Genomic DNA, 26,674 nt, shown 5'->3' on the forward strand with positions numbered 1-26,674 from the left:
ATATCGGCGCGTCGAGCGGAAATGGGGATGGGTGTGTGTGTGTGTATGTTTGTGTAGAGGCGAGAAGGAAGAGAGCCTTGAAAAGGCCCGCGACGGACAGACAGGCAGGCTCGTTATGCAGTCAGGGTGTAGAATGGCCGTGACGCGCGTGCGCACACGCGGGAGAGCTGGCACGGGAAGCGCGTGCGCGGTGTTTGCTGGGAGGTTTGAGTGGTTCGCTGAGGTAAAAGGCGGTGAAAGACTCGCGCTGAGGGAAGAGTTTCTGCGTTTGGAACCAGAAGTCGGGAGGAACCCGGGGGTGAGGGGAGCTGAATGGAGCAGGGGCCGGTGAGTCCGGAATCCCGTGTCGCCTGGTCCTCGTTTTATGAACGGGATTTCTGAGAATGGCAAAGTTGGGCTCGCGGCTCCGAGGCGTTTCAAGGAGGCTTTTTGAGGCGCCTGCGGGAAACGAGCAGACCGGTTCTTCCCCCCCCCCCCCCTTTTTTGGGGTTGCTTCTGAGGAAACGGCGCTGTAAATTGAATCCGAGGAGTCACTTCCTCAGGCTAGGATCATCTCGAATGTAGGTTTTCAAAAGAAAAAAAAAGGCCCAGATTAAGATGATTGGAGCGCTCACGTCCTGAGGGAAGAATGGCAGGTTATCTTTCGAGGCGATATGCTCGCGTATCCTGCTCCTGATGTTTTAATCTCCCTCTTATAGACCTTTTGATAAGCGACTGACTTGATGCTGCTCCCTCAGGTGGAAGGAACCGGACGTTTTTAAGATGCTAAGTCTTGCGACCCGATTTCACTGACTTGGGATGGTTTATATTTACCAGGCTGTAGCTGGGCTGGTCGTTTATTGAACTCTTCAAAACGCTAACTAACTTTCAGCCATCACGGACCCCTTGCTGTTATTTTTAGCATAAAAATAGATACAAGTAGTGACTGTTTTGTGGGAGGTGAAAAAGTCATCTTCAATGAAATGGGTGGCTCGATAAATGTGTTTAATAAATAGTTGATAAATAGTTAACTATTAAACAAATTTATCGAGATTCCCATTTTATTGAAAATTACTTTTTGGATCACTTGTAGTGTCAGCAATTCCCAATCCTATTTTTCTATCTTACCAGGGGAGCATATTCATATATCAAATTGTAAAATGAAATTTCTACATACCTCTGCAATTCTGGTGTAGGTTTTTTAATGCCTTTTGTTCACAAAGCTTGGGGGGGGGAAACGGAGCAGAAATGTTTCCTAAAAATGAAAAATCTAAAAGATTATTTCTTTCATACTATTTCACTGATAGTTAAACTTATTGAGATTATTATAGTTATCTCAAAGAGGTATATGGAAGTTTCTTTTCACAATTTGATACATGAATATGCTCCCTTCATATGATACAAAAATAGGATTGGGGAATTGCTGATGCTACAAGTCAGTGGTGGATTCCAGATCCCAGTGCAACTAGTACGGTGCAATGGGGCTGGGCGTCCACCACATGCACATGCACAACATGCGCATGCGTACTTACCGCCTGCGACGCCTCTGCGACGCTTCAGCTGTTTGGAGTGTTGTGAAGGTGCCATAGGCTCCGTGCGTGGAAGCCCCAATCAGCTCAAATACAGGTAAGGAGCGAGCGGCAGGCCCTCCGGAACAATACCTGGTGCGAGCGGCAGGCACTGGTCATATCCCACCACTGCTACAAGTGATCCAAAGTTCTGTCTAAGTTACGTTTGAAAATAAACTCTATACTGCAAGTCTCAGACATTGAGTATTTTTAGCAGGTCTGTAAAGATAATGCAATCACAGTAGTAAAAAAATTGTACAGATATTATTAAGAATTGTTAGTATAGAATAAAGACTTCCATAGTAATAACGAAAACATATTGCTGTTAAGAATTGTGGCTACTTAAGCATTTTCTAGTAGTTACATGCATTTGACAGTAAACATACATTTCATTATCCAAACAAGGTAACATCAAAAATGCTAGTCAATTGTAGTCATAAGTCAAGGACTACCTGCATTTTATTTTCAGGCTCTTCTCTATTGTTCACCTCCTAGAGTCACGAACTTCACAGCCTTCAAGATTAAATTATGATATTCATTTATACAGAATACATTAGGTTAAAAAGATGCATTAATCTATTAGAAATGTGTGTATGTGTGTGTGTGTGTGTGTACTTGAATAATTCCATTAGGCAAATATATATAGAATTGTAGTTGCCTTGTTATAATGACATCCTTTTTGTCATATTTTTGTTACTACATTTTTGTGTTCTTTTTGACTATTACTATCATTTTTATGTTGATCTTTTTTTTCTTTGTTATCAAATATGAAAAAATAAAGCCTTCAGGATTTGGTTTTCAAAAGGCATGTGATTTTAAAAGTAACTGCAAGTCAATTTTTGAAGAGAAATCAGATAATTGAAGGGAGATTTAGATCTGAACATTTTTATAACTGAATTTTTAAGCTGAATAATGTGTAAACTTTTTTAATGACTCACAATTGCTGTTTGTCTCTGTCTAAATGGCATTACATGTGACTAACAATGTAGTTCTGTAAATATTATAAATCTATTTTTGCTATTCTAGGTTAAACAAATAGGGAATAATTATTACTTTAAACATGATGAAATTAAGTTCTGTAATATATTTTATCCTTTTAGAATGTGAATTAAAATGAGCAAACGGAAGTTGAAGGACGATAGCTTTACAAATGGGGAATGCATTTCAAAGGTTAGTAATATTCTTACTAACAATTGTAACATTCTTACAATTTCATTTTTAAACTACAAAGCAAAATACAGTTCAGTGATTTGTCCTAATATACAAGTAACTCTGTAAATTGAATTTCCCTAGCAAAGGGGACATTTGGACAAGGGTTTTTGTTAGGAATATGAAGCTGTGTGCAATGGAGGTCTTCCTATGCCTGGGTATTAGATTTGAAAACATTCAGAAATTAGAGTTTCTATGTTAGTTCCAATAACTTGAAGTAGACCATGATTGGGGGTTCTTCATGATTCTTGACTACTACTGGAAAGTCAAAAGGCAATGATAATCAGAGTCTTGTGCCCAGCTCTGATTGATATGCTATTTGCAACCCAACCTGCTGAAGTGATTTGTCCCTTCCGGGTTATTGTAAGAGATCTTCCTGTACAATAAGTCTGCTTTGAAGATCACTTGGAAATTGCACTTCATCCAGAATGGGCAGCCTACACTCAATACTCTGATCAAATGACATTAATTCTCTGTCCTTTACACTGGCTGCCAGATGCAATAGTATTTTTTTTCTGCTATGCCTTTTCATTAGTTAGTTGCAAAACAATCTCTTTCAATTATTTTGATATATCAAAAAATTGTCACTTGGGAGAAACTTCATTGAATTCAGCAATCCTTGTGAGGGGGACTCGAGGCATGGAGATGGTTGTCATGACTGCATTCACTTAATTAAAGTTTATAATCCTCTGGCTCATCCTTTTGGAACAGCCCAGAAAAAAATAGCCTCTTTGTCCAAATCTTAACAATTTACAGTTAAGAAAGCCTCTTTAAAGTCAGGAGAAGACAGATCTAATGTCCTCTAATGAGCTATCATCTCTGGATCAGCTGAGATGCTTTTCTATGGTAGCCCTGGCCCTATGGAATATTTCACCCTGGGTTTAATGAATTTTTTAATGTTTAAAGTCCATTTACTGTTTGGACCATTATGTAGGATATGGAGTGATTTCTGGTTTAGATTTTGTGTTAGTTTCTTCCATAACTACATAATTAAAAGATGTCATTTTCACAAATACATCACCCAAATCTCAGGTCTTTCTAACTCCAAAAGCCTCCTGTTTCTCAGGAACACCTACTCTTTCATCTAAATCAGGTCTGTTGAATTCATGGCCCACGGGCCAGATGCATCACTGTCCGGCCACACCCATGCCCAGTTTACCAAAAGGGGAGAAAGTTGCAGTGCGTCATTTGATGCCACCATGGCGATGCAAATTTGACACCCTTGATCTAAAACAGCAAGCTACAAAATAAAATCTTAAATCAGGTAGACATACCGTATTTTTCGGAGTATAAGACGCACCAAGGTTTTGAAGAGGCAAATTATAAAAAAAAGGCAGGTAGATAGAAGGAGAGAGAGAGAAATACAGTAGGTAGGTAGGGAGAGAGAGAGTAGATAGGTAGGTAGGTAGATGTTTCCAGATGTATTTATCCATGTGCTGGAGAAGGAAATTGCTGACAACCTGCAGCACCTAAAACTTGTTTCTGCTGGCACAGCACTTGATCAATGTAATTCTCATCAATCACTCTAACTGAAGAGCTTTCTGAAAGGGAAAAAAAAAGGGTTTTGCACTCTGCAAACCTCACCAAAACGGCCCATTTTTTTGTGAAAGTGGGCCCGTTTTTTGTGAAAAAAAATTGCATGCATAGTCTTATAGAGGCTTATAGAGTGCTGATGGGGGGAGGGCAAAAACAGACCTTTTTTGCTCATCTCTGCCCTCCCCAGCCCCCAGAAGCTCTCTGAAAGCCTCCATAAGGATATGAACGGTCATTTTGTGAAGGGGCGGGGCTTCGGGAGGCAAAAAATGCTGTATTCGATATTTCGAGGGAAAAAGGTGCGTCTTATACTCTGAAAAATATGGTAATCCTCTTTCCTTTGCCTCTTGTAACCGCTTCATTTAACTTATTTTTTTCTCCTGCTACATACATTTAGATGTATCCTGTTTAAATAGTGCATCAGTTGTCAACAAAACAAGTATTGTCTGAAAGAAAAACATTCTTGGAAAGTCATTTATCTTAATCATAGACTTTCTTCCCAGCAATGTCAATTGTAGTTTCTCACATTTTAGCATTTATTTTTTAACTTCAATCCCTGTCTTAACATAATTATTTTAAAATAACATAATTCATATTTGCCAGAGTGACAATATTTTTTTTCTAAATTTTAAAGCCCATTTTATTCATCAGTTCTGTTTGATCTTCTGTTTTCATGTCTTTGTTAACATTTTTATCTTCTTTTTGTTGTTCAAAACCTGCTAATGCACCAAATTATATTAATATTCACAATGTTTCAATTCACTTTAAAGGATCTTACAAAATCAGCACCAAACCATCTACAAAGGCCTTAATTTAGAAGTCTTTTTTTCTTAATCTTTACTCCACAATCCTCTCATCTTGTCTTAAATCTTTATTCAGTATTTCAAGAACCCAGATAAATAAGAGAGGAGATGGTGCACTCTTGTTCTTTTTGGTATCTTACAAAGCTTTGTTAAATTTCCATTAACAATTATTTGAGCTTTTTGTGAAATGTAAATCAACGTTATCCATTTTATATTTTTTCCAAAGTTTATATCTTCTAAAACATTAAACAATAAAGCCCATAACCCTACCCCTCTAAGAATACATCTACAAAAATCAATATGGCTTGTTTTTTAATTATGTAGCGCCAAATATTCTAAAATGTTGAACACATTTCTAAGATTATCCTTTAATACTCTTTAGGTAAAAACCTACATTAATCCTCATGAATAATTTTTTGCAAAATTATATTTAGCTTTTTAATGAAAACACTATGAAGCTTTAGAAAATAATGGCATGGCCAATTATATTTCCACTTTTCTCAAATTCTAATACTCAGAATTATCTGTAGGTTTTTTTAATCTTATATAGACCTGGAAAGGTATAAATATCTTCCTTTACAAATATTACTTTTTAGGTACTAATAAATTATATTATTTTCTGAACATGCTTTTTAATATGGTCTGAACATCTTTGTGAGCCTCATAAAGTAAGGAGAAAATTGTCTATTAGTTTTATATGTTTTAATAACATGTCTAAATATTTATAGGTACAAAAAATATTACATGAAAGATTCTGTCACCTGAATCCAAATGGAAAGTTATTTGGACTTGAGCATCAATATAAGTAAGCAAAAATATTTTTCCTTTGTTTTTGAGAGTTTCATAATGAATCTCCTAGGGTTTGAACCTCGTAGTTTTTAGAGATCTGTCCTTCCCCAAATTAGGTTGGAACAGAGTGCTGCAAATATGATACCACTGTGTAGAGAAGAGGGATGTAATTTGCCTATTTTCTCTTTTCCTATAACTCTATGGCTGTTTACAAAAGAAGATATGCTGTTTGAGGATAAAGGAAAATAAAATAAGCAAAAATATTCTTCTCACTAAAATAAGTTACTAGAATGGAAAGACTCTTGTAGATTTAATTCATTTTTGCAATCAGAAGGATCTCCCCCCATTTCTGATAAGGTGTTCTGAATCCAATTATATTGCCTTGTACAATCTCATAGACTTACTAAAAAGATAAAAAGTAAAAAGGAGCATTCCTGGTGGCAGTTATTCAAGATATCAGATGTTGCTTTTCTTGAATTATCTCAATAGTTTCCATTGTGCTGTCTGATTCTAATAGAACACTTCACTTGTTAGAATGGGAAAGAACACATTCCTGGGGGTTCAGGATCTAAATCTAAACCATCAATCAAACTAAATCTGTCAATCTAGGTAAGAGATAGTCAAAATCTGGGAAAATCAAACATTCAGCAACCAATGAGGAACAAGAAGATTTTTCTCCCAGGTGGAATTTTTATAAAAAGGTGAGGGCCAGCTCCATTTTACTTTGCCTTCTTGTGTTTTGGTGGTGTTGATGGATGCAATATGGTTGGGATGGAGTGTTTGAAGACCCACATATGGAAAACAGAGGATCCCACTTTATTATATCCTATCCTAAGTGCTCTGATTATATCTTATAAATTACTGGTTTTTTTTGCTCCATAAGATGCTCTTCTCTTCCCCCCAAAAGTGGGTGGAAACAATGTTGGTCCTTTGGTGAATAGCACCGCGGTGGCAAGGTCCTTTTACAGTGCTAAACCTCGCCTCTTCTGTCTTTGTCATTGCCCACCTCTTCTGTCTCTTCTCCGCAGTATAGGAGTCAATAGGCAGAGCTGGCACATTAGAGGACACCTATCTGTCCTCTCAGGCTCCACCTGATATTTTTGTTCTTGTCCTCCTCTAAACCTAGGTGCGTCTAATGGTTCAGTGCGTCTTACAGAGCAAAAAATATGGTAATACCCAATTCATTTGATTAGTATTTATTCAGCCTTTCTATTAGAGAGATACTTAAGAACTTGGTTTGTTGGCTTGAGTATTAGGAGTAATAAGATGAAATGACATCAAGGGATTTGTGAAGATGAGTTTTCAAAATGATTTGATATTCCTGATCTAAACGATCAGTAAATCCCTTGGCCCCTGGTCTCCCAATCACCCATTGATTCCTAAAAGACCTAGTGGCAGCGTTAGGTCATTAACAACCTGGTCAAGGCCACAGCACTCATGACCAACATCAGTCTAGAGTTAGTGTCAGCATAGTTGTACCTGCAAATGTTACCATATATGGATATCTGTTGCTTAATAGCTGGAATCTAGTTGCTACATCCAAATAATTTTGCTGTTAGCCAAGTATTTGTCCTGTCTTGGAGGACATCTCCTTGGCAATTTTTTTCTCTGAATGCTGTATTGAGTGACACATGCCCAGGAGCAACATGATCCTTAGTCTTTTAAATGATGCTAGCTTGGTTATAGTTGAAGCTTTTTTTAGCAGACCTGGAACAAGTATTGCATTATTTATAAGCTTACTCAGTGAATAGTTACCACTTTGTTATGAACCCTTTGTCAGATGCAGCTATTCTGTATCTACAGTTGGAAAAAAGCTTTATTTTCTACTCTGGATAAATGGTAGATAGACAATCTCCTTCCCATTAAAGATGGGAGTTTTTTCATTCTTTTCAGTTATTCGTACTCTTATCAATCGTATAATGAATACGAGTTATAACTTGGCCATATGATTGGAAGACATGTTCATGAATTTAGTAGTTTTGTTGGGAATTTTCAGGTATTTGCTGAAATTTGGTTCTTTGGGTATTTGTATGTTTTAAAATGGTTGGATGATAATTAATTTTCTCTTGAGATGAAATTGAAATTCCCTAGATATGTCCTTGTCTGAAGCTGAAATGTGTGTCTTTTCCCACAGACAGTTACTTGAGCTGATAAAACATACTGCCATTAATGGGGAAAGCAATTCTGTACTTGTTATTGGACCACGAGGGTCAGGAAAGACTCTGGTAATATTTTTAAATGTGCTTATATTTTGTATATTAGATAATTGTCGTTCAGAGCATTTATACCTATTAAGCCTTAGCTTTCCCCTTTTAATTACATATTTAGTGAAGTACCATATTTTTCGGAGTATAAGACGCACCTTTTTCCCTCAAAAAAAGAGGCTGAAAATCTTGGTGCATCTTATACACTGAATAAAGCATTTTTTGCCTCCCAAAACGCCGCCCCTTCACCAAAATGGCAGTACAGGGCATGGATAGCCTCTAGGAATTTTAGAGAGCTCCTGGGAGCTGGGAGGGCAAAAATGAGCAAAAAAACGGCCTGTGTTTTGCTAAATTTTACACCCCCCCCCCCCAGTCCCCAAGAGCACTCCTTCCTAAAGGCTATCCATGCCCCCCCTTTTTTTTTTTGCAAAAATGGGCCGGTTTTTGCTTGCCCCTCCCCTCCTCCCCCTCGGGAGTACTCTGCAAACTCCCTAAAGGCTATTCATGCCTTTTTTTGTGGGGGAAACGGGCCAGTTTTCACGAAAAATGGTCCGTTTCTTTGGAGATTTGCAGAGTGCAAAAACTTTTTTGATTTTCCTCTTCAAAACCTTGCTGCGTCTTATACTCCGAAAAATATGGTAACTACTGATGGAATACAGGTAATCCTGTATTCGTACCTATAGGTACGATCTTTCTTGACACCATTCTTAAATGATTCACTGCAATTCTTAAGTTAGTAGCATGATTGTTAAAGGAAACTGACTTCCTCATTGACTGCTTGTCAGAAGGTTGCAAAAGGTGATCAAATGACCCTGGGACACTGCATCCGTTGCAAAGTGTCTGAATTTTGATCACGTGACTATGTGGATGCAGCAACTGTCATGTGAAAAATGGTCAAAAATCACTTTGTTTAGTGCCATAACTTTGAACAGCCACTAAATAAAGGTTGTAAGTTGAGGACTACCTGCAGGGTTCATTTGCAGAATGGATTGTTTCTTTAGATTTTACCTACCTCCTTTGCCCCAAGACTCCTCCAAACTTACTACAGTGACTCTCAGATTTGTGAGACGAGGTGAAGAAGAGTCTGAGCAGAAGGCAGTTAGTGAAATATTCGATAAAATTCTTTAAATCCGATAATATCAATTGTTTTAGTTTATTGTTATATGTTCATCTTTCACTTTTAAGTATATGCAATTTTATGCAAGATAGCTTACAAAACTTTTAGAGTAGGATAATAACAGAAAAAAACTGTTTTTTCCTCATGGATTAGATTTTTCCTCATGAGTGGTGGTGAAAAAACCCTATAGAATTATCCATAATCCTGTAGTGTAACCTATGATGCAACTAGAGTTTCTTCTATTCTCCTGTAATAGATAAACAAATAGCACACAAAACAGTGTGCTGTGTCATGTCTTTTTAAACAGTTTTTTTCCCTGTCACAAAATGACTCTCAAACTATCATCCGTATACATAAATAGCATTGATATGAGTATGACATCCTCTCTTCCAGTGGGTATTACTATAACAAGCACTGTGATTTTCTCTTGATTTCTTCATGTGTCCATATATCAAACAATATTTCAGGCGCTATGTGGTAGATATACTTGTAAAATATGCTTTTATTGAGAACCCGAAGTATGTTTCATTCCATATATGTAGAGGTATCAAAAAGGTATTTGGATTCCATGCAAGTTTCTTCAAAGGGAAGGAAAGAGGATATTTTTCGATATTCCCCTCAGATATCACTATCTGGCTTTCTGATTCTGATGTCCAATCATCTGAAGCAAATTTCAAGTTGCACAGCTTCACTGGGAAGGGAATAAAAGAAAATATTCTATTTACAGCCCCCAAATTTCTGTTCTCCAGAGCAATGTGTGTAATGATTGCGTCCCTTTTTCTTGCAGTAGGCACCTATGATGAATTTCAGACTTTCATGAAACTAAGGGAGCCTCCACTCATAAAAGAATCTGGGATCCAACCAAAGAGAAATAATCATAATACTAACTTATATTGCTAGTGCCAAAAAGCTTAATTATTTCTGAATACTGACAGTGTCAAATATATGCATATATATACACAATTCTGTTTTACCATAAATGATTAATTAACTAATCTTTTTTCTAGTTAGTTTGCCATGTCTTAAAAAAACTTTTGGAAATAAAGGAGGTGAAAGAGAACATCTTGCAGGTACATTTAAATGGTAAGTAATATTTCTGATTATCATACTTCATTTTCTTGAAGATTGTGTCTAACTTTAGACAGTGTATTAAGTAATAGGAAACAAGAACTGTTACTGCAATCTATGGTAGCAGGGATAGAATAATACATAATGCTTTCTATCTGCCATTTCAGTGTAGGATAATTTTATGAAAATTATGATTAGTTGACTGAACAAGTTGTTTTAGAGGCAACAATATCTAAATCAAGACATGGCAGCTTTGTAAAGGTTGCTGCAATATAATTCCCAGTAGCTCTAACTAATATGGTCAATAATGAGAGATGCAAGAACATATATTAGGGAATTACTTTATGCTCAAGTGAAATTATTTCATGTGGTGCTTTCCTTTAAGCTGGACCTAAACACATTAAAAACAAGCAAACATAAACCCAATTTATGTCAGTGCAGTTCTGAACTTTATTTTCCCTGTTGCATATATCTTGTTTTTTTCTGTTTGAAGATAATGTGTATCAGCTAATAAGTGAAATCAAGAGAGAATAATATATTTCCTTTTATCTTGTAGGATTATTACAGACCAATGATAGAATTGCTTTGAAGGAGATGACAAGACAGCTAAATTTGGAGAATGTGGTTGGAGATAAAGTTTTTGTAAGAAAAATAAGTTACATTTAGAATTGCATATAGCTTTACATGGTAGTATGAATACTAGAATAATGTATTAGGTTAGTATTACAATAATTACCATTTGAGATTGCATGTGTAGGTTAGCTATTGGTTCTCCTTTTGAGTAAGTGGAGAAAATAAATAGAAATAAGAGTTTCTTATCTGAAACAACATGGAATTAAATAATGACTAGTGAGGTAAAAATGTTTATTAAGCAATATTTTTAGGATATGAAGGATAGATGTTCTAAATAAGTTTATTTTTACCTTTTGGAAAAAAATCTAACATTTAATATATCATTATGTAATATTGTAATTGATTGTATATATTAAAGGGAAAGGTAGAAACCTGGATGCAAACCAAATCTCCACCAATGCTACCAGGGCAAGCTACTGTAAATATACAGGGAGCAAACCCCACACTTATTAACATTAATGATGTTGCCTAGTCAGGTAATGAAACATCTGCAAGCAAACAACTAAGTTCAGAGACCATCAAGAACTTCACAATTCAATCCTGAAATTCTAGTATATTTTTTCCCATTAGACTAAACAACAGATTTTTTTCGGAGAGGGGTTTGAATTGAACTTTTATTAAATTGTATTATTTAGACCAGATTCCTGAATTTGTGATAATAAAATAGAAAAGTCAGTTCTATCTGAATTTTGGGTAATGCGTTGCACCACATTTGAGAATCTCAGTCTTATTGTAATAATGCATCTTTTTTAAAGAGGTGTCAAATTCTGATTCTGTAAAATTTGATATTTTTTAATTTAAAGTGCTAAAATTATGGATTATTGTCAGAAATAGTTTATTGTTACCATCATCATTATTATTTAAATTTATATGCCATTCAACTCTGTGATTTAGATATTTAGATAACACTCTGTTTCAGCTATTAAAATCCTTGGCTTTTTCCCTGCTCCCTTCCTATGCCACTTCTGCTCAGAACAAAATATTCAAAAGTTGTGTCTGAATAGAATGTTTGGTGTGCAAAATAGTTGGCACATCCTTAATGTCTCTCATATCTAAAAAAGAATTTCAGTTGTTCTTGAAACAGAAATGAGGGGAAATTTTTCTTTTTATACGAAAACAAAATTAAATGATGCATGAGTCAATAGTGCATTCCTTGCTTCAGGATGATGATTGAAATATAAGAAAGTTTAGGGATTCCAAAGAACATTAGTCTTAATAGTTTAGCTATTTTGTAGCACAAATGGCAGCTATTGTCATACTATAAATTTCCAAAAAATATAATTTGTTGTTCAAAATTTTAGGTAAAACAAATTTCTAGATAGCAGCTACAGTGTTACAATTTTCCATATTTCATATTATAATACACGAATCAATCTTTGTAACTTGCTTGTCTTTTAGGGTAGCTTTGCAGAAAATCTTGCATTTCTTCTGGAAGCATTAAAGAAAGGTAAACGTATCCCTTTGATAGTTAATAGCATAAAATGTATGGTTTACTTTGTCACTGAAAGTTAGAAAATTTACAGAGGTGAGCAGAAATTAGATTGCACCTGGAAAACTAGATAAAAGTTTAACATTTACTGCTATAAGGCTTCTGAGTTCTCAAATAATTAAAATGTATATTTCAAAAATATAAATATGCTCTCTGGTTACTGAGGCGTAAAGTTTTGCGCAACATTTTGCCAACAATGTTCCTGACATTCATGGAAATCTTGGCTTTTTATGTGGTGACCAGAGTTACATCTTGTCATGTTGTCTGGGATTTCTAGCCTATAGAGGTCAATAAAATGGTTAGAGTGCTTGGTAATATGTCTTCTGCCACTTATGGGATGCATCTGTGTCCCTCTGTACTCTTAAGGAGAGCTGGGAGTATGTGATCAGCTGGATCTGGGAGGTAGTCAATGCTCCTTTATGGAAGGGGTGTTTTCTGCTGCCTTAAATGAGGAAACAGTCCTTGTTTAGCGACCTTAGTTGGGACCAGCAAACCAGTCATGCAAAGTGGTCACTAAGTGGAACTGTGACTTTGCTTGTGACCATTTGCTTTTTCTGGCTTTACAGAACTACAAAAGTCATAAATGTAAGGATTTGCTATAAAATTACTTTTTCATCACCATTGCAATTGTGAGTGGTCACTAAATGAGACATTCACTAAAGAATAAAATAAAAATGTAATAAATGTGCCTTGGTTTGAAAATTATTTTCAATAGTTATTATATTTATTGCCATTATATTAATGTATGATTGGTTTTTTTTTCTTGTAAGTGCTCAGAAGTGCATGATTATGGTGGTCTAAAAGTCCAGTAAAGCAGAAAATAAATAAATATGTACTTATTTGCCACCTTTTAAATAGAAACAAATGCAGCACGATCTGCCTATTGTGTTTACAGTAAAATGGAACTTTACATTGGCTCAACAATATTTCATGCATTTTATAATTTTAGATCAGTGATGAATTTATGAAACTATTGTTCACTTTTTTTTGTCAAAACTAGAAAAAAATAACAAATAATATTGCTGAAATACAATAGTGGTCATTATGTTGAAAAGTGTGGGAAATATTTGGCTGATTAGTAGTTCAGACGTATTTATTCCTTGAATTGTATGAGCAAACTTTATAGATCTTTTTCCCCCTCAGTGCTTGTTCTGCGTGGTTGCAGGGTGCCTTGTTTTTTGCATTGCACTTGCCTCACGCTTACAGTGGAGTTATCAGTGCATGATGCCACAAAAGGTTTTGTTTATCAACCAGCTTGTCACAGAGCCCAGTGCTTTATTCAACAATAAAGGAAGAAAATGTTGATTAATTATATAGCGTGTACAAGTACTACTTAAAGTTATTTATATAGTAAATAATCAACATCTCAGTCACTTATACAGAGATTTTCTTAACATCCAAATTGTAAAGTAAGCTAAAATGCAGATGAATGTAATAACCTTAAGATGTCTTGAAAGTTCTAATATGTACTAATTTGATTTTATGTTTTAGGAGATCGTGACCACAGTTGCCCTGTTTTGTTCATTCTAGATGAGTTTGATTTGTTTGTCCATCATAAGAATCAAACGTTACTATATAACCTTTTTGATATATCACAATCTGCACAGACACCTATAGCTGTTATTGGTCTGACTTGTAGGCTGGTAAGACAATACAGTTTCCCCCCCCCCCCCCCCCTTTAAGTCATTGGGAGTGTGCAAGTTCAAATACTAAGTTATGAAACTATTTCTGGTTTTGATTACAGGTAGTTTTTTACTTACAGCTGGTCACTTAGCAACTTCAAAGTTATGATGGACTCCCTCCCCCTAGCCCCCCTCTTCCTAATTTTGAGTTATGTGACTGATTTTGAGTGCTCAGTACCGACCTGCATTTATGGCTATTTACAGGACCCTCATGGTCACATGACTCCAATTTATGACAGTTTTGCTGAAAAAACGGTGTTTATTTCTGGTTTCTGGCACAAACCAGCTCATGGCAGACAACAGGTTGCTTAACAACTGTAGTGTTTGCTTAATGACTGCCACAAAAAAAATTGTAAAATTGGGTTGGTCATACCATGACTTAACAGTGGTAATTGCCAGAGCTCAATTGCAGTTGTAAGTCAAGGACTACCTGTAAATGCAAGTAAAGATGCTTTCAGGAGTTGTGAATTGGTTTCAGGTATGAAGCTGTTGTCAACCCTGGAGGCCATCTTTTACTTTGGATCTTTGGGGCTACTACACTTGGTGGATGCTGGCATGCTGTGGGAAACGGGAGGGGGGGTGGATAGAGATGGGGAGATGTATAGCCATAATAACATTATTTTCCCTCGGAGTCAAGGACATTCAGCCTGCACCTGGAGAGGCATTACTGGGAAGTTACTCCAGTTGGGATGGGGACATGATTGGACCATGTGATGGACATGTGTGGGCAGGGGAAGGAACTTTGATCTTAATTTGGGTGGGGAAAAACTGGAGACCTTCAGATTCAGGTTTTATTATATGTGCCAGTATGACATCTCTAACAAATGGAACTTTGAGGAAAATGCCTGCTTTGGAATTTTACTTCTGTTGGGGACATTACTTGGAACCCTGACAGCTGTTTCACCCGTAACAGTTCATGAATAATATAATAGGCAAAAAGTACTTCACTTGCTACTGGCTTAAGGTTTCTTCCTGATGAATTTTGAAAACTGTCTACAAAAAATCGTTCATACAGGTAGTTGTTATGTTGCTTTATTTGCTAACCATAGAGCCCTTAGTGTCTCTGAGCCTGATTGTTTCCTTGCAGATGTTTCATTGCCCAACTAGGTAACCTCTTCAGTGCTAGAAGGCACTGGGGTTTATACAACTGATGATGTTTATCTACCGTATTTTTTGGAGCATAAGATGCACCTTTTCCCTCAAAAAAGAGGCTGAAAATCTGGGTGCGTCTTATACACTGAATACAGCATTTGTTGCCTTCTGAAACCCTGCTCCCTTCACCAAAATGGCCGTGCAGAGGCTTTAGGAGGCTTCCAAAGTGCTCCTGGGAGCTTGAGAGGGCAGAAATGAGTGAAAAACAGGCCGTTTTTTGCTTAATTCCCCCCCCCAGCCCTCAGGAGCACTCTATAAGCCTCATAAAGGCTATGCATGCCTTTTTTATTTACAAAAAACGGGACCGTTTTCACGAAAAATGGGTGTGTTTTGCTTGTTTTTGCCCCCCCCCCACTCCCCAGGAGCACTCTACAAGCCTATTCATGCCCCTTTTCTGAAAAAAACAATGGGCCCGTTTTTGCACTTAAGAGGCATTTAAGAAAAATGTGCCTCTTCAAAATCTTGGTGTGTCTTATACTCCGGTGCATCTTATACTCCGAAAAATACGGTAGTTGTATAATAAAACATCTGCAAGAAAAGCTCAGAGAACACCAAGTACTTCCCATAGTTGAGGACTGAGCTACAAATATTATCTTCTGCAGATATTTGCTAAGCCTCTCAGTGGCTTAGAAGAGTAACACACACAAAGAAAAACCAATTAACAAAAGCAGAACCATTCAAAATATGGATTGAAAAAACATATTATTCTGAGCAAGGGACTACATTTCTTCTGTTCATGTTTTTGATGCTTCAAAACATCTGTTTAACATCTCTGTGGCATGGAATTCTAGACTAGATGGGCAGTTGTGGCTTGATTTAAATAGCTCTTCTTGTTTGCAGTGTATGAGGGTTTATTTTATTTTAAACTTCAACATTTTAAACTATCATTACAAGGTCTTAATATTTTATGATACAGTGGGGCAAAAAAATATTTAGTCAGCCACCAATTGTGCAAGTTCTCTCACTTAAAAAGACGAGAGAGGCCTGTAATTGACATCATAGGTGGACCTCAACTATGAGAGACAAAATGAGAAAACAAATCAAGACAATCACATTGTCTGATTTGGAAAGAATTTATTTGCAAATTATGGTGGAAAATAAGTATTTGGTCACCTTCAAACAAGCAAGATTTCTGGCTCTCACAGATCTGTAACTTCTTCTTTAAGAGGCTCCTCTGTCCTCCACTCATTACCTATATTAACGGCACCTGTTTGAACTTGTTAGCAGTATAAAAGACACCTGTCCACAACCTCAAGCAGTCACACTCCAAACTCACTATGGTGAAGACCAAAGAGCTGTCGAAGGACACCAGAAACAAAACTATAAAACTGCACCAAGCTGGGAAGACTGAATCTGCAATAGGCAAGCAGCTTGGTGTGAAGAAATCAACTGTGGGAGCAATAATTAGAAAATGGAAGACATACAAACCACTGATAATCTCCCTCGATCTGGGGCTCCACGCAAGATCTCACCCCGTGGGGTCAAAATGATCACAAGAACGGTGAGCAAAAATCCCAGAACCACATGGGGGGAACTAATGAATGACTTGCAGAGAGCTGGGACCAATGTAACAACGGCTACCATCAGTAACACACTACGCCGCCAGGGACTAGGATCCTGCAGTGCCAGATGTGTCCCCCTGCTTAAGCCAGTACATGTCCTGGCCTGTCTGAAGTTTGCTAGAGAGCATTTGGATGATCTAGAAGAGGATTGGGAGAATGTCATTGTCAGATGAAACCAAAGTAGAACTGTTTGCTAGAAACACAACTCGTCGTGTTTGGAGGAGAGAATGCTGAGTTGCATCCAAAGAACACCTTACCTACTGTGAAGCATGGGGGTGGCAACATCATGCTTTGGGGCTGTTTCTCTGCAAAGGAACGATTGATCCGTGCACAGGAAAGAATGAATGGGGCCATGTATCGTGAGATTTTGAGTGCAACCCTCCTTCCATTAGCAAGGGCATTGAAGATGAAACGTGGCTGGGTCTTTCAGCAGGACAATGATCCCAAACACACTGTCCGGGCAATGAAAGAGTGGCTTCGTAAGAAGCATTTCAAGGTCCTGGAGTGGCCTAGCCAGTCTCCAGATCTCAACCCCATAGAAAACCTTTGGAGGGAGTTGAAAGTCCATGTTGCCCAGCAACAGCCCCAAAACATCACTGCTCTAAAGGGGATCTGCATGGAGGAATGGGCCAACATACCAGCAACAGTGTGTGCCAACCTTGTGAAGACTTACAGACAATGTTTGATCTCTGTCATTACCAACAAACGATATATAACAAAGTATTGAGATGAAATTTTGATATTGACCAAATACTTATTTTCCACCATAATTTGCAAATAAATTCTTTCCAAATCAGACAATGTGATTGTCTTGATTTGTTTTCTCATTTTGTCTCTCATAGTTGAGGTCTACCTATGATGTCAATTACAGGCCTCTCTCATCTTTTTAAGTGGGAGAACTTGCACAATTGGTGGCTGACTATAAATACTTTTTTGCCCCACTGTATCTACCTGAATTTATAGATGAACTAGAAGCTTCATTCATAAACATCTGAGTTTTGTTCAGAGCTACTCTTGAAATTTATGAGCTCTGCAGAATAATAGCATTAGATATTTATCACTAAATGTCCAATATCCTTGGACTAAATGCTAATTGCAAACTATATTTGTAATCTTTTACTAGGATATTCTAGAACTCATGGAGAAAAGAGTGAAGTCAAGATTTTCCCACCGGCAAATATACTTAATGAATTCCTTTGATTTTAAAACATATTTGAATATTTGTAAAGAACAGTTATCCCTTCCTCCAGAATTTCCAGAAAAGTCCTTTATCCAGAAGTGGAATAGACACATACAGGTAATTTAGGCATAAGAAGCAACTGAATTCCTTGCTGAAGGTTCTCCAGATAAACTCAGGAGAACAGAAATAACATTGACAGTTTCCAAGAATGTGTGTGTATTAGTGTTAATGAGTATATTGGTTTTATATATGATTGGAAAATTAGCAAGGCGAACCTGGATCCAAGAACAGTTCCCCTGGGAAGCATTTGGGCTATTTTCTCCATTTTTTGGAATCCTGTAGATTTCTGAGGACCAAAAGAAACAACAAGGAAGGAAGGCCGATTTGCCCATTGTTGCTGTGGCCTGCAAGATCATTTTGTTTGCACAGTTAGTATTAAAGGGAGGAGAAAGTGAATGTGCAAATCATTGTGCTTGATATTTTGCTCCTTTGGCTTTTTATACATACACACTTTTTTTTACTTCCCACCTTTATTACTTCATAAGTAACTCAAGGTGGCAAAAGTACACAATGCTCCTTCCTCCTCTTTTCCCTACAACAGCACCCTGTGAGGTGGGTTGAGCTGAGAGAGACTGACTAGGCCAAAGTCATCCAGATGGCTTTCATGCCTAACCAGGCTATATAGAGGTGCTTTGCATTTCATTTGTTTTGTGAAGCAGCTATGCATCCACATACAATGTGTAGTCATCAGTGGTATAAAGTATAAAGCAGCTCCTTGAACCTGGGAAAGAACACCGCTGCTTTATTAATTTCACGGGAAATGTGCACAATCTGTAAATTTAACTGTAGCCACCATGAGCCATAATCATGAATGTTTCATTACTACTTACTTCTTCAGCTAAACTTCTGAGAGCTTCTGTGGTATGTGGAATTGAAGCAATTGAATGAGTCATTCAGGCAGTGAGTCATTGTAAGCTTATTCAGCTCCCTTTCAATCTTGTTCCTAAAGTTCTCTAAACAAGATACATTTTAAGTGAGATGTTTATCTACAGAACCTGCTTAAAAGTTTTGAGTTTCGAAATAGGACACAAAATACCAGGTCTTAGAATAGTTAGTATATAGCCTGAGAGGCAACTTTTAAACCCAGCTAACATGATGGATTCAATTCTAAGTAATTTATTTAGCAATTGTTAAACGGTTAAACAATTGCCTTAAAATTTAATTTAATTTCCTGCTAGTAACTCCCTCATGTATTCCTAAAACTATTAAAACATGATTTATATGACTTCGTTCTTACACGCCTTTGTTATACAATGAAATCTTAGTTTTGCAGACATTAATACAAGAGACTCAGCGTGTCAGGAAGCATATCTTTGTTTTAAATTATATAAATTATGGCAATCCCATGCCTTCAAATTGTTCACGAATTTCAGGTTTTTTAAAATAAAACTAGTGTGCCTTTTTCCAATACAGAATAGAACCTATTGTGTGCCTAATGGCCATTTATTTTGCTTAAATAAGTATGAATTTGTAGAAGAATTGAGCAGATATCTTTTCTCCTGCTTCGATTCAGTGACATCTTTCCCCCAAAACTGCAACATATTTTATAAGTGAAAATAAGGAGTAGTAATGATAACTCTAATCAGAGAAGTCTTCAAAATAGCTGCTTACTACTTATGAGATAAACATTCATAATTAAACATTTAATTCAAGTTTCTTGGACTGAAATAATTGCTACAGAGAAAACTAAAACTTTACCGTGTCTTTGAGGGATATTCCACAGGCCCTTCAAAGTTTTCCCCTGATGCTGGAGCAAAGGAACCATTTTGTAAGCATTGCTGAAATTTCAGACATAAATATAGCAAGTGTTTCTCTCAAAGCAGAATACATAAAGTAGGGAGTTTCATTAAAAGTTTTGCATCTTTCTATCTGGGCGTTCTGCATAAGTCTAAGCTATCAAAAACCACTGTTGATTGTTGTCGATGTCTGAAATGTTCTGGAATCCCTTTCTTTCTCTACCTCCTCACAGTGCCCATAAAAAAACCCCTAGAACCATTGTATTTAAATGTGTGTTTGGTCTTGGGTCATTCTTCAGCACTCAGAGCCTGTCAGGATTACATAATAAGTAAATGAGAAATAAATGAACAAAGTTAAATGCTCATGGTGATCATTAAGACATTTGTAAAACAAAACCCTTTACAGCTAAATAAAAAGATAAAGCAGCACTATTGCTATACAGCAAGGGTGTCAAACTTGATTCCATTGAGGGCTGCGTCATGCTTGTGTTTGACCTCGGGGTGGGGGAACGCGTCACCAGGGTAGGAGTTCCTTTTCGCTGGCAGAGGCACCATGTGCTGGTTCTTTGCCGTTTCCAGGGTGAGTTCGCAGGCCGGATCTAAGCACCCTGCAGGCCAAATTTGGCCCCAGGGCCTTGAGTTTGACACCCCTGTTATAGAGCAAAGTATTATAAAAAGTTCTGCCTAAATTTCTCCCTTTCCTATCCCCTCTGTGGAGAATAACTTGCGCATTCAATTACCTTAATCCAAAATGTAGCTGTGTTTTAATAATTTATAACTGATAGATTTAAAAGGAGGTTTGAAATTGGTTTAGATTTTCTAAAATTGTTACAGAAAGTCCTCAGATGACAATGGTAACTGAAACTGCAATTTTTATTGCTAAGTGATATAGTTGTAAATCATGTACACATGTGACTCTGCCACTTATTTTTGCAAAAATTCTGGTACTTCCCATTGCTGCTGTCAAATTCACAATAGGTTGTTAAATGAAGACATCACATGATTGCCAATTTCCTGATGGCTTCCTCATAGACTTTGCTTATAGGAAGCCAAATGAGGTCGCAAATGGTGACCATGTGACTGTGGGATGCTGCAACATCGTAATTGCAAGTTCACAGTCATGGGGATATAGATGGTAACTATCACATTCAACACAATTGTAAATTCAAATGGTTGTAGAATAAATGATCATTAAGGAAAGACTACTGTATGCCATTCTCTCTAGTAAGGCGTATTTGTGTTATTGATAAATATGTAATCTTAAATGTTTTGATACATAATTTACATGTAAATTAAGCAACTCTTCATCTTTACTTTGTACAAAGATGTTACAGTAATCAGTTATTTTAAAATTAATTTTAGTCTCTTCTAGAAGACATAAAAGTTCAAGATGTTCTACAAAATCAATTTTATTATAATAAAGACCTGCGGTGTCTATTCATGTTGCTGGTAAGATGTTAGTATTTTAATTTATTATATCTAATCAAGAAATAAACTAGCAATTCTGTTAAATGGAAAAAAGTATTATTCCTAAGAGAAAAAAATCTGACTTTATGCTAAAGTTTATAATCAATACATGATAAATGGTTTAGATATTTATCCTTAAAATGTTTATAAACTTTAGCAGATAAAACAGAAACCTAGAAGTAATTTTCAAGGAAGGAAAAATAATTTAAATTAATGCAATAGAATGTTAAGAACAATGGAATGTATTCCAATTAACACCCTGTGTGAGTCTGAGCATAAACGTTTTTGTGATGAATCTATTGCAAGGATAAAATTGTGGATTTTTAAAATGTCATTTAGTTAGGACTACAATTTAGGTGCAGAATTGAAAAACGGATTTAACATGCTCTGAACAAAGAGACACCACTCAGAAGATGACTTTGGACCATTCTGAGTGGGGCTTCCTACAACAAAATAAAAATCTACTTAAGTTGTCTGATGTAGAAAACCATGGGAATTTGCTCATTTATTTGCCTGTAGTGGTAGTCCCATGTTGACTGCTATTTGCCACCCAACCTCTATAAAGAGATGGTGTGATGGAACCATGCTGCTACTTTCAATTCCAACCAAAAAAGACAAGTACAAATAAACCTCAGTAAAATATCTAATCTGCATCACAAGATTTTCACATGACTCAGCTTTATGCCAAGCAGATACTTACTATTGATCCCTGGTTCTCTAAGTTAGCCAATTTGAATTTTTATTTTTGCAGCATACTTTCATCTTGCGATTTGTCCTGTCTTGGGCAATGTACAGTGTATTTATTCAGAGCAACAAAAATTATTGCACCTTTTTCCTGCAGTAATAATCTGTTTATTATTAATTTTTGTGAGAAATTAGATATTTTATTTTGGAATGAAAAATATTCTCTATTTGCAGATGCTTGCTTCAAATAATATAACTGCGTCCCACCCTTATATTCGCGTCTCTGACTTCCTGGAAGCCAATAAAGTATGCAGAATGGACACAAAAGCAAATATTGTGCATGGTAAGATAATATTTGAAAAAAAATGAATGTATAAAATTTCAGCACAGGTAGTCCTCTGCTTACAACAGTTTGTTTAGTGTCCATTCAAAGATACGACAGCACTGAAAAATGTGACTTATGGTTGTTTTTCAGTTATGTCCTTTGCAGTATCCCCATGATCATGTTATCAGAATTCAGATGCTTGGCAACTGGTTCATATTTATGACAGTTGAGGCCGTAAACATGAACCAGTTGCTAAACATCTGTATCCCAAGGCCACGTGATCTCCTTTTGTGACCTGACAAGCAAGTCAGCGGGGAAGCCAGATTCACTTAGTAATTGGGTTACTAAGTTATTAACTGCAGTAATTCACTTAACAATTGTGGCAAGAAAGTTTATAAAATTGAGTAAAACTCACTTAACAAATATCTCATTTAACAACAGAAATGTTGAGCTCAATTGTGGTCATAAGTCAAGGACTACCTGTGTAACATTAAGGGAGGAAGGGATTAATACATACCACATTTTTCACACTATTAAGATACACCAGACCATATAAAATGCACATTAGCTTTAGAGGAGGAAAACAAGAAAAATTCTGCCTCTACCTCCCAGCATTCATTAGGTATTTATTTGGCTAGCATCCTTGCAGCAAACTGCCTGGTCAGCTTCAGCACGTTATCACAGACGCAGCATGTGGCTTGTCAGGGCTCCGCTCCATTGCGCCCACCACCGTCAACCGAGCTGAGCTGCTGCCGCTGCCAGGCAACAATCAGCTGATTGGCAGTTGGATCGGTATTCTGGGAGGCTGATCCAACCGCCACCAGCTGCTTTGCAGCGAAGGCTCCAGCATTCCCCGGCGACAGCAAACGGCAGCATCAGTGACAGCCAGTGGCAGTTAATGCTGCCACCGCACCAACGCCCCTCCCCCCTTGCCACAATATTTGCTCTATAAGATACACAGACATTTCCACCCATTTTTTGGGGGGGGGAGTGCATCTTATAGGGTGAAAAATACAGTAATTTATGTGCAATCATAAAATTATGTGGGTACAAACATCCATCATAGAAACATGTTTTCTCCATTCCTTTTGAAGCTTGATGAGTAGGCTTACTAAACCAGAGTTTTTCTCCATGAAAGAACTAACATAACTCCCCCACACAGAGACACATATCCATAGCTATGTACATTTATATATTTTTATTAAAGAATTTTAAGAGAATACAAGCAATGCAAAATTTGAAAGAGAAAAAGTAAAGTAACAAAAAATGCAAAGAAACAAAGAAAGGAAAGACAGAAAACATTATAAAGATTATTATCCTTTCTATAATCAGACAAGTCAATTTTACCATCTTTGCTAATTCTGTCATCTTCACTAGTCATTCTCCATTTGGAGTATTTCAGAGTCTTTCCATTTTTTTCATATAATAATCTCATAGCAGTTACCATATATAAAAATAATATTCTATTTTCTAATTCTGTATTGATTATTCCAAGCAAGAAAAGTTATAGTTTTAACTGAATATTAATCTTTAAAAACCTTTGTATTACTGTATTTGAACCCAGATAAGCCTTCATATTTTCCAAATTTCCAATATAGGTTTGATGTACTTTTCTAAGTTCTAGATAATTTTTCTGCAGTCGTGCATTTTAGGTTAAACATAATATAAATTTCAGCCCTTTTAGCCACATCTTTTCCATCATTCCATTAATATATTATGTCCAAAGTTTTTAGTCCTTTTTACAAGTGCTTTCACTTGTTATTCTTTCATTTCAAATTTTGACAAACGTTTATACAGTTTGGCAACTATGTGGTCATCATTTGTACGTAATTCAAATTGTTTTATGCTGTTCAAATGTCCTGTTACCTATTTTAAATCTTTCTCTTAACTATACCTAGGAAAACCACTGAAAGCTAAATCCCTCCATAGTCAATCTCTTGATTTTCATTTTCTAACAGCTCTCTCTATATTAACTATTGAAAAATAATATTGCCTGCTGTTTCTTTTCTACAAAATGCTTGTGCATTTTTGGGCACAATCTGAGTTTATATCCGTATTCAATATTATTTTTCAACTGTCTATAGAAACCACATTGATCTTCAGCAATAAAGACAATTTTCATCTTAATAAAATAATTTTGAATAACTAAAAACTGTTAGGATAACCTTGAAGGTCCAAATGCACATGACAAATGACATGTATAAAAAATGATTGCAAGTCCAAAGCCTGCATATTCTATTTGAACACCAAAATTATACTTTGGATATTTTAAAAGGTGCTAATTTTTATCATGTTTCTCTTCTAGGTTTGTCTGTGCTGGAATTGTGTCTCATAATAGCTATGAAACATTTAAATGATACTTATGAAGGAGAACCATTTAATTTTCAGATGGTTTATCATGGTGAGTTGATAGGTGTTTTTTAAAAAGACATATTGTTCCCCTAAAGCTGTAAAGTAATTAATACATGTTTGTTAATGCAGAATATCAGAAGTTTGTACAGAGGAAAGCGCATACTGTGTATAATTTTGAGAAGCCTGTTGTCATGAAGGTAGGTGTAGTTTCTTTTCTAGAAAAAGCTGGTTTCTACTCTATTATCATAGAACATTACTGTTCCAGATTCTTTTAACATTTAAACATGGTTCTTCTGAAATTTTGGTGCTGAAAAACTCTTAGCTGAATTTGTGTATTTGACCATTATGCTTGGTGTTGTACTGCCCTCTGGTGGGCAGTTAATGCATTGGTGTAGCTTCCCACTTTAATTTAGGGCTGATTTTGATACGGTGACTCAGTGGTAAGACACTGAGCTTGTCAATCAGAAAGGTCACAATTTGGCAGTTCAAATTCCTAGTGCCGCATAACGGAGTGAGCTCCCATTACTTGTCCCAGCTTCTGCCAACCTAACAGTTCGAAAGCATGTAAAAATGCCAGTAGAAAAATAGGAACCACCTTTGGTGGGAAGGTAACAGCGTTCTGTGCGCCTTTGGTGTTTAGTCATGCCGGCCACATGGCCACAGAGATATATTCGAACTGCGCTGGCTCTTTGGCTTTGAAACGGAGATGAGCACCACCCTCTAAAGTCAGGAACGACTAGCACATATGTGCAAGGGGAACCTTTACCTTTATTCTTGATATCCAATTAGAGCTTAGATGGCTTGTGATTTTAATTTTCCTCATACTTTTCTGATGAGTTATCTTTTAATCTACAGAATATAGTTTAGGCTGAATCTACACATGATTTGCTTGTATTACTTCATTTTTAGGCCTTTGAACGCTTGCAGCATCTTGAATTAATAAAACCCGTAGAAGGCCCATCTAATTCTGTACAAAAAGAATATTTGCTAATGAAACTGCTCCTGGACGACAGCCAAGTTATGGAAGCTTTGCAGGTATATCCAAACTGTCCAACGGATGTCAAACAATGGGCTACAACCTCAGTTCATTGATTATATATATTTAATAAGTTTGAGTTGCATTGAAGTTAACCAGTCTTCAAAACCAGTGATTCTTAGGTGAATAAAATTGACATTAAAGTATCTAAAAACTCATGTGTTCTGTTATAGTTCGGTAGGGAAGTAAGGTTTTTTTTTCCAGAGAGTTGAACAAACTCAACATCATTTTGTGAACATAGTAGTAGTTACTCAAGACACAGGCACTACTTTCTTATTTTTAAAATACAATTCCAATAAAAATCTAATTTTGGTATATTGCACATATTTGAATATTGTAGTCCCTGACAAAGTGGCATTGTAAGCAGGAGCAACCTAGATAAGACATTTCTGTTCTCTATAAAATGTGATAATATTGCAGACTTGGGAGCTAGGACCATAAGAAGAAATCTTTTAATAATAGAGACATAATTCCTATCAACTCTTCATTGAATTAATGCATTGTAAAGTTAGATATTAAAGGCAATCTTGTTTGTAAATTACCAGATTATATGGTTATCTACCTAATGAGACTGAAAAGTATAATTTGGTTTTATGGATTATTCACATTAAAAGATCTGTTTTCAGATTTAAAAAGGCTGTTGGTGTGAAATTTTTGTAGGATGGGCAATTAGTTTAATAAATTGTTGCAATAAAACAACATTCAAAATATACTGAGGCACTGCCTGATTCATCTAATAATACATATATGTATTCACATATATGAACTGTGTAGTTCCAATCATTTCCATTGGTTTTTACTGCCATTTGAAGCAAAGCCTCAAAACTGTCCTCATTTTAAAACAAAATAATACAATTAAATCTGAAATGCAAAATGTACAAACAAAAGTTAAACCCTAATTGATAAACACCAATCAATAAATGTAAGCAGACTGGGGCATCCCAGATTTGTTTCTAATATATGTTTTTAAAAACTTGATTTGAATTTAGTAGATCCAATTTTTGTCTTTAGGTTGCAGGTATAAACCTTTAGTGCTTTGAACTAAA

The 26,674-nt window shown here is 36.3% G+C and overlaps 1 protein-coding gene across 6 annotated transcripts; it reads left to right on the plus strand.

Moving 5' to 3' along the window:
• The first annotated feature begins 36 nt into the window (after positions 1–36).
• On the plus strand, positions 37–26,263 carry ORC4 (origin recognition complex subunit 4). Of its 6 annotated transcripts, none has more exons than XM_087710724.1 (14): positions 37–327; positions 2,648–2,717; positions 5,821–5,897; positions 8,016–8,106; positions 10,210–10,285; positions 10,827–10,912; positions 12,302–12,350; positions 13,884–14,035; positions 17,912–18,085; positions 21,127–21,213; positions 22,150–22,258; positions 24,546–24,641; positions 24,722–24,789; positions 25,502–26,263. In XM_087710724.1, exons 2-14 carry the CDS (start codon positions 2,661–2,663, stop codon positions 25,682–25,684), a joined length of 1,305 nt encoding a protein of 434 aa, XP_087566850.1. In that variant the 5' UTR covers positions 37–327; positions 2,648–2,660; the 3' UTR covers positions 25,685–26,263. The 6 variants fall into 6 exon arrangements, with proteins under 6 accessions (XP_087566850.1, XP_087566867.1, XP_087566886.1 ...); XM_087710741.1 differs by having other exon boundaries at positions 37–223; XM_087710733.1 differs by lacking the exon at positions 37–327 and adding an exon at positions 417–560.
• The last annotated feature ends 411 nt before the right edge of the window (positions 26,264–26,674 follow it).

Source organism: Thamnophis sirtalis, unplaced genomic scaffold (assembly GCF_051295495.1).
Source record: "Thamnophis sirtalis isolate CommonGarterSnake01/CBP01778 unplaced genomic scaffold, rThaSir2_p1.2 scaffold_1, whole genome shotgun sequence".
NCBI classification, from domain to species: domain Eukaryota; kingdom Metazoa; phylum Chordata; class Lepidosauria; order Squamata; family Natricidae; genus Thamnophis; species Thamnophis sirtalis.

What these genes read in the sequence shown, in the direction of transcription:
- ORC4 (XM_087710724.1), top strand. Translation starts at nt 2,661, where the DNA reads ATGAGCAAACGGAAGTTGAAGGACGATAGCTTTACAAATGGGGAATGC. An exon ending in TTGGTCTGACTTGTAGGCTG is followed by an intron (nt 14,036 to 17,911) that starts GTAAGACAATAC and finishes ATCTTTTACTAG; the next exon opens with GATATTCTAGAACTCATGGA. An exon ending in AGAAGCCTGTTGTCATGAAG is followed by an intron (nt 24,790 to 25,501) that starts GTAGGTGTAGTT and finishes CTTCATTTTTAG; the next exon opens with GCCTTTGAACGCTTGCAGCA.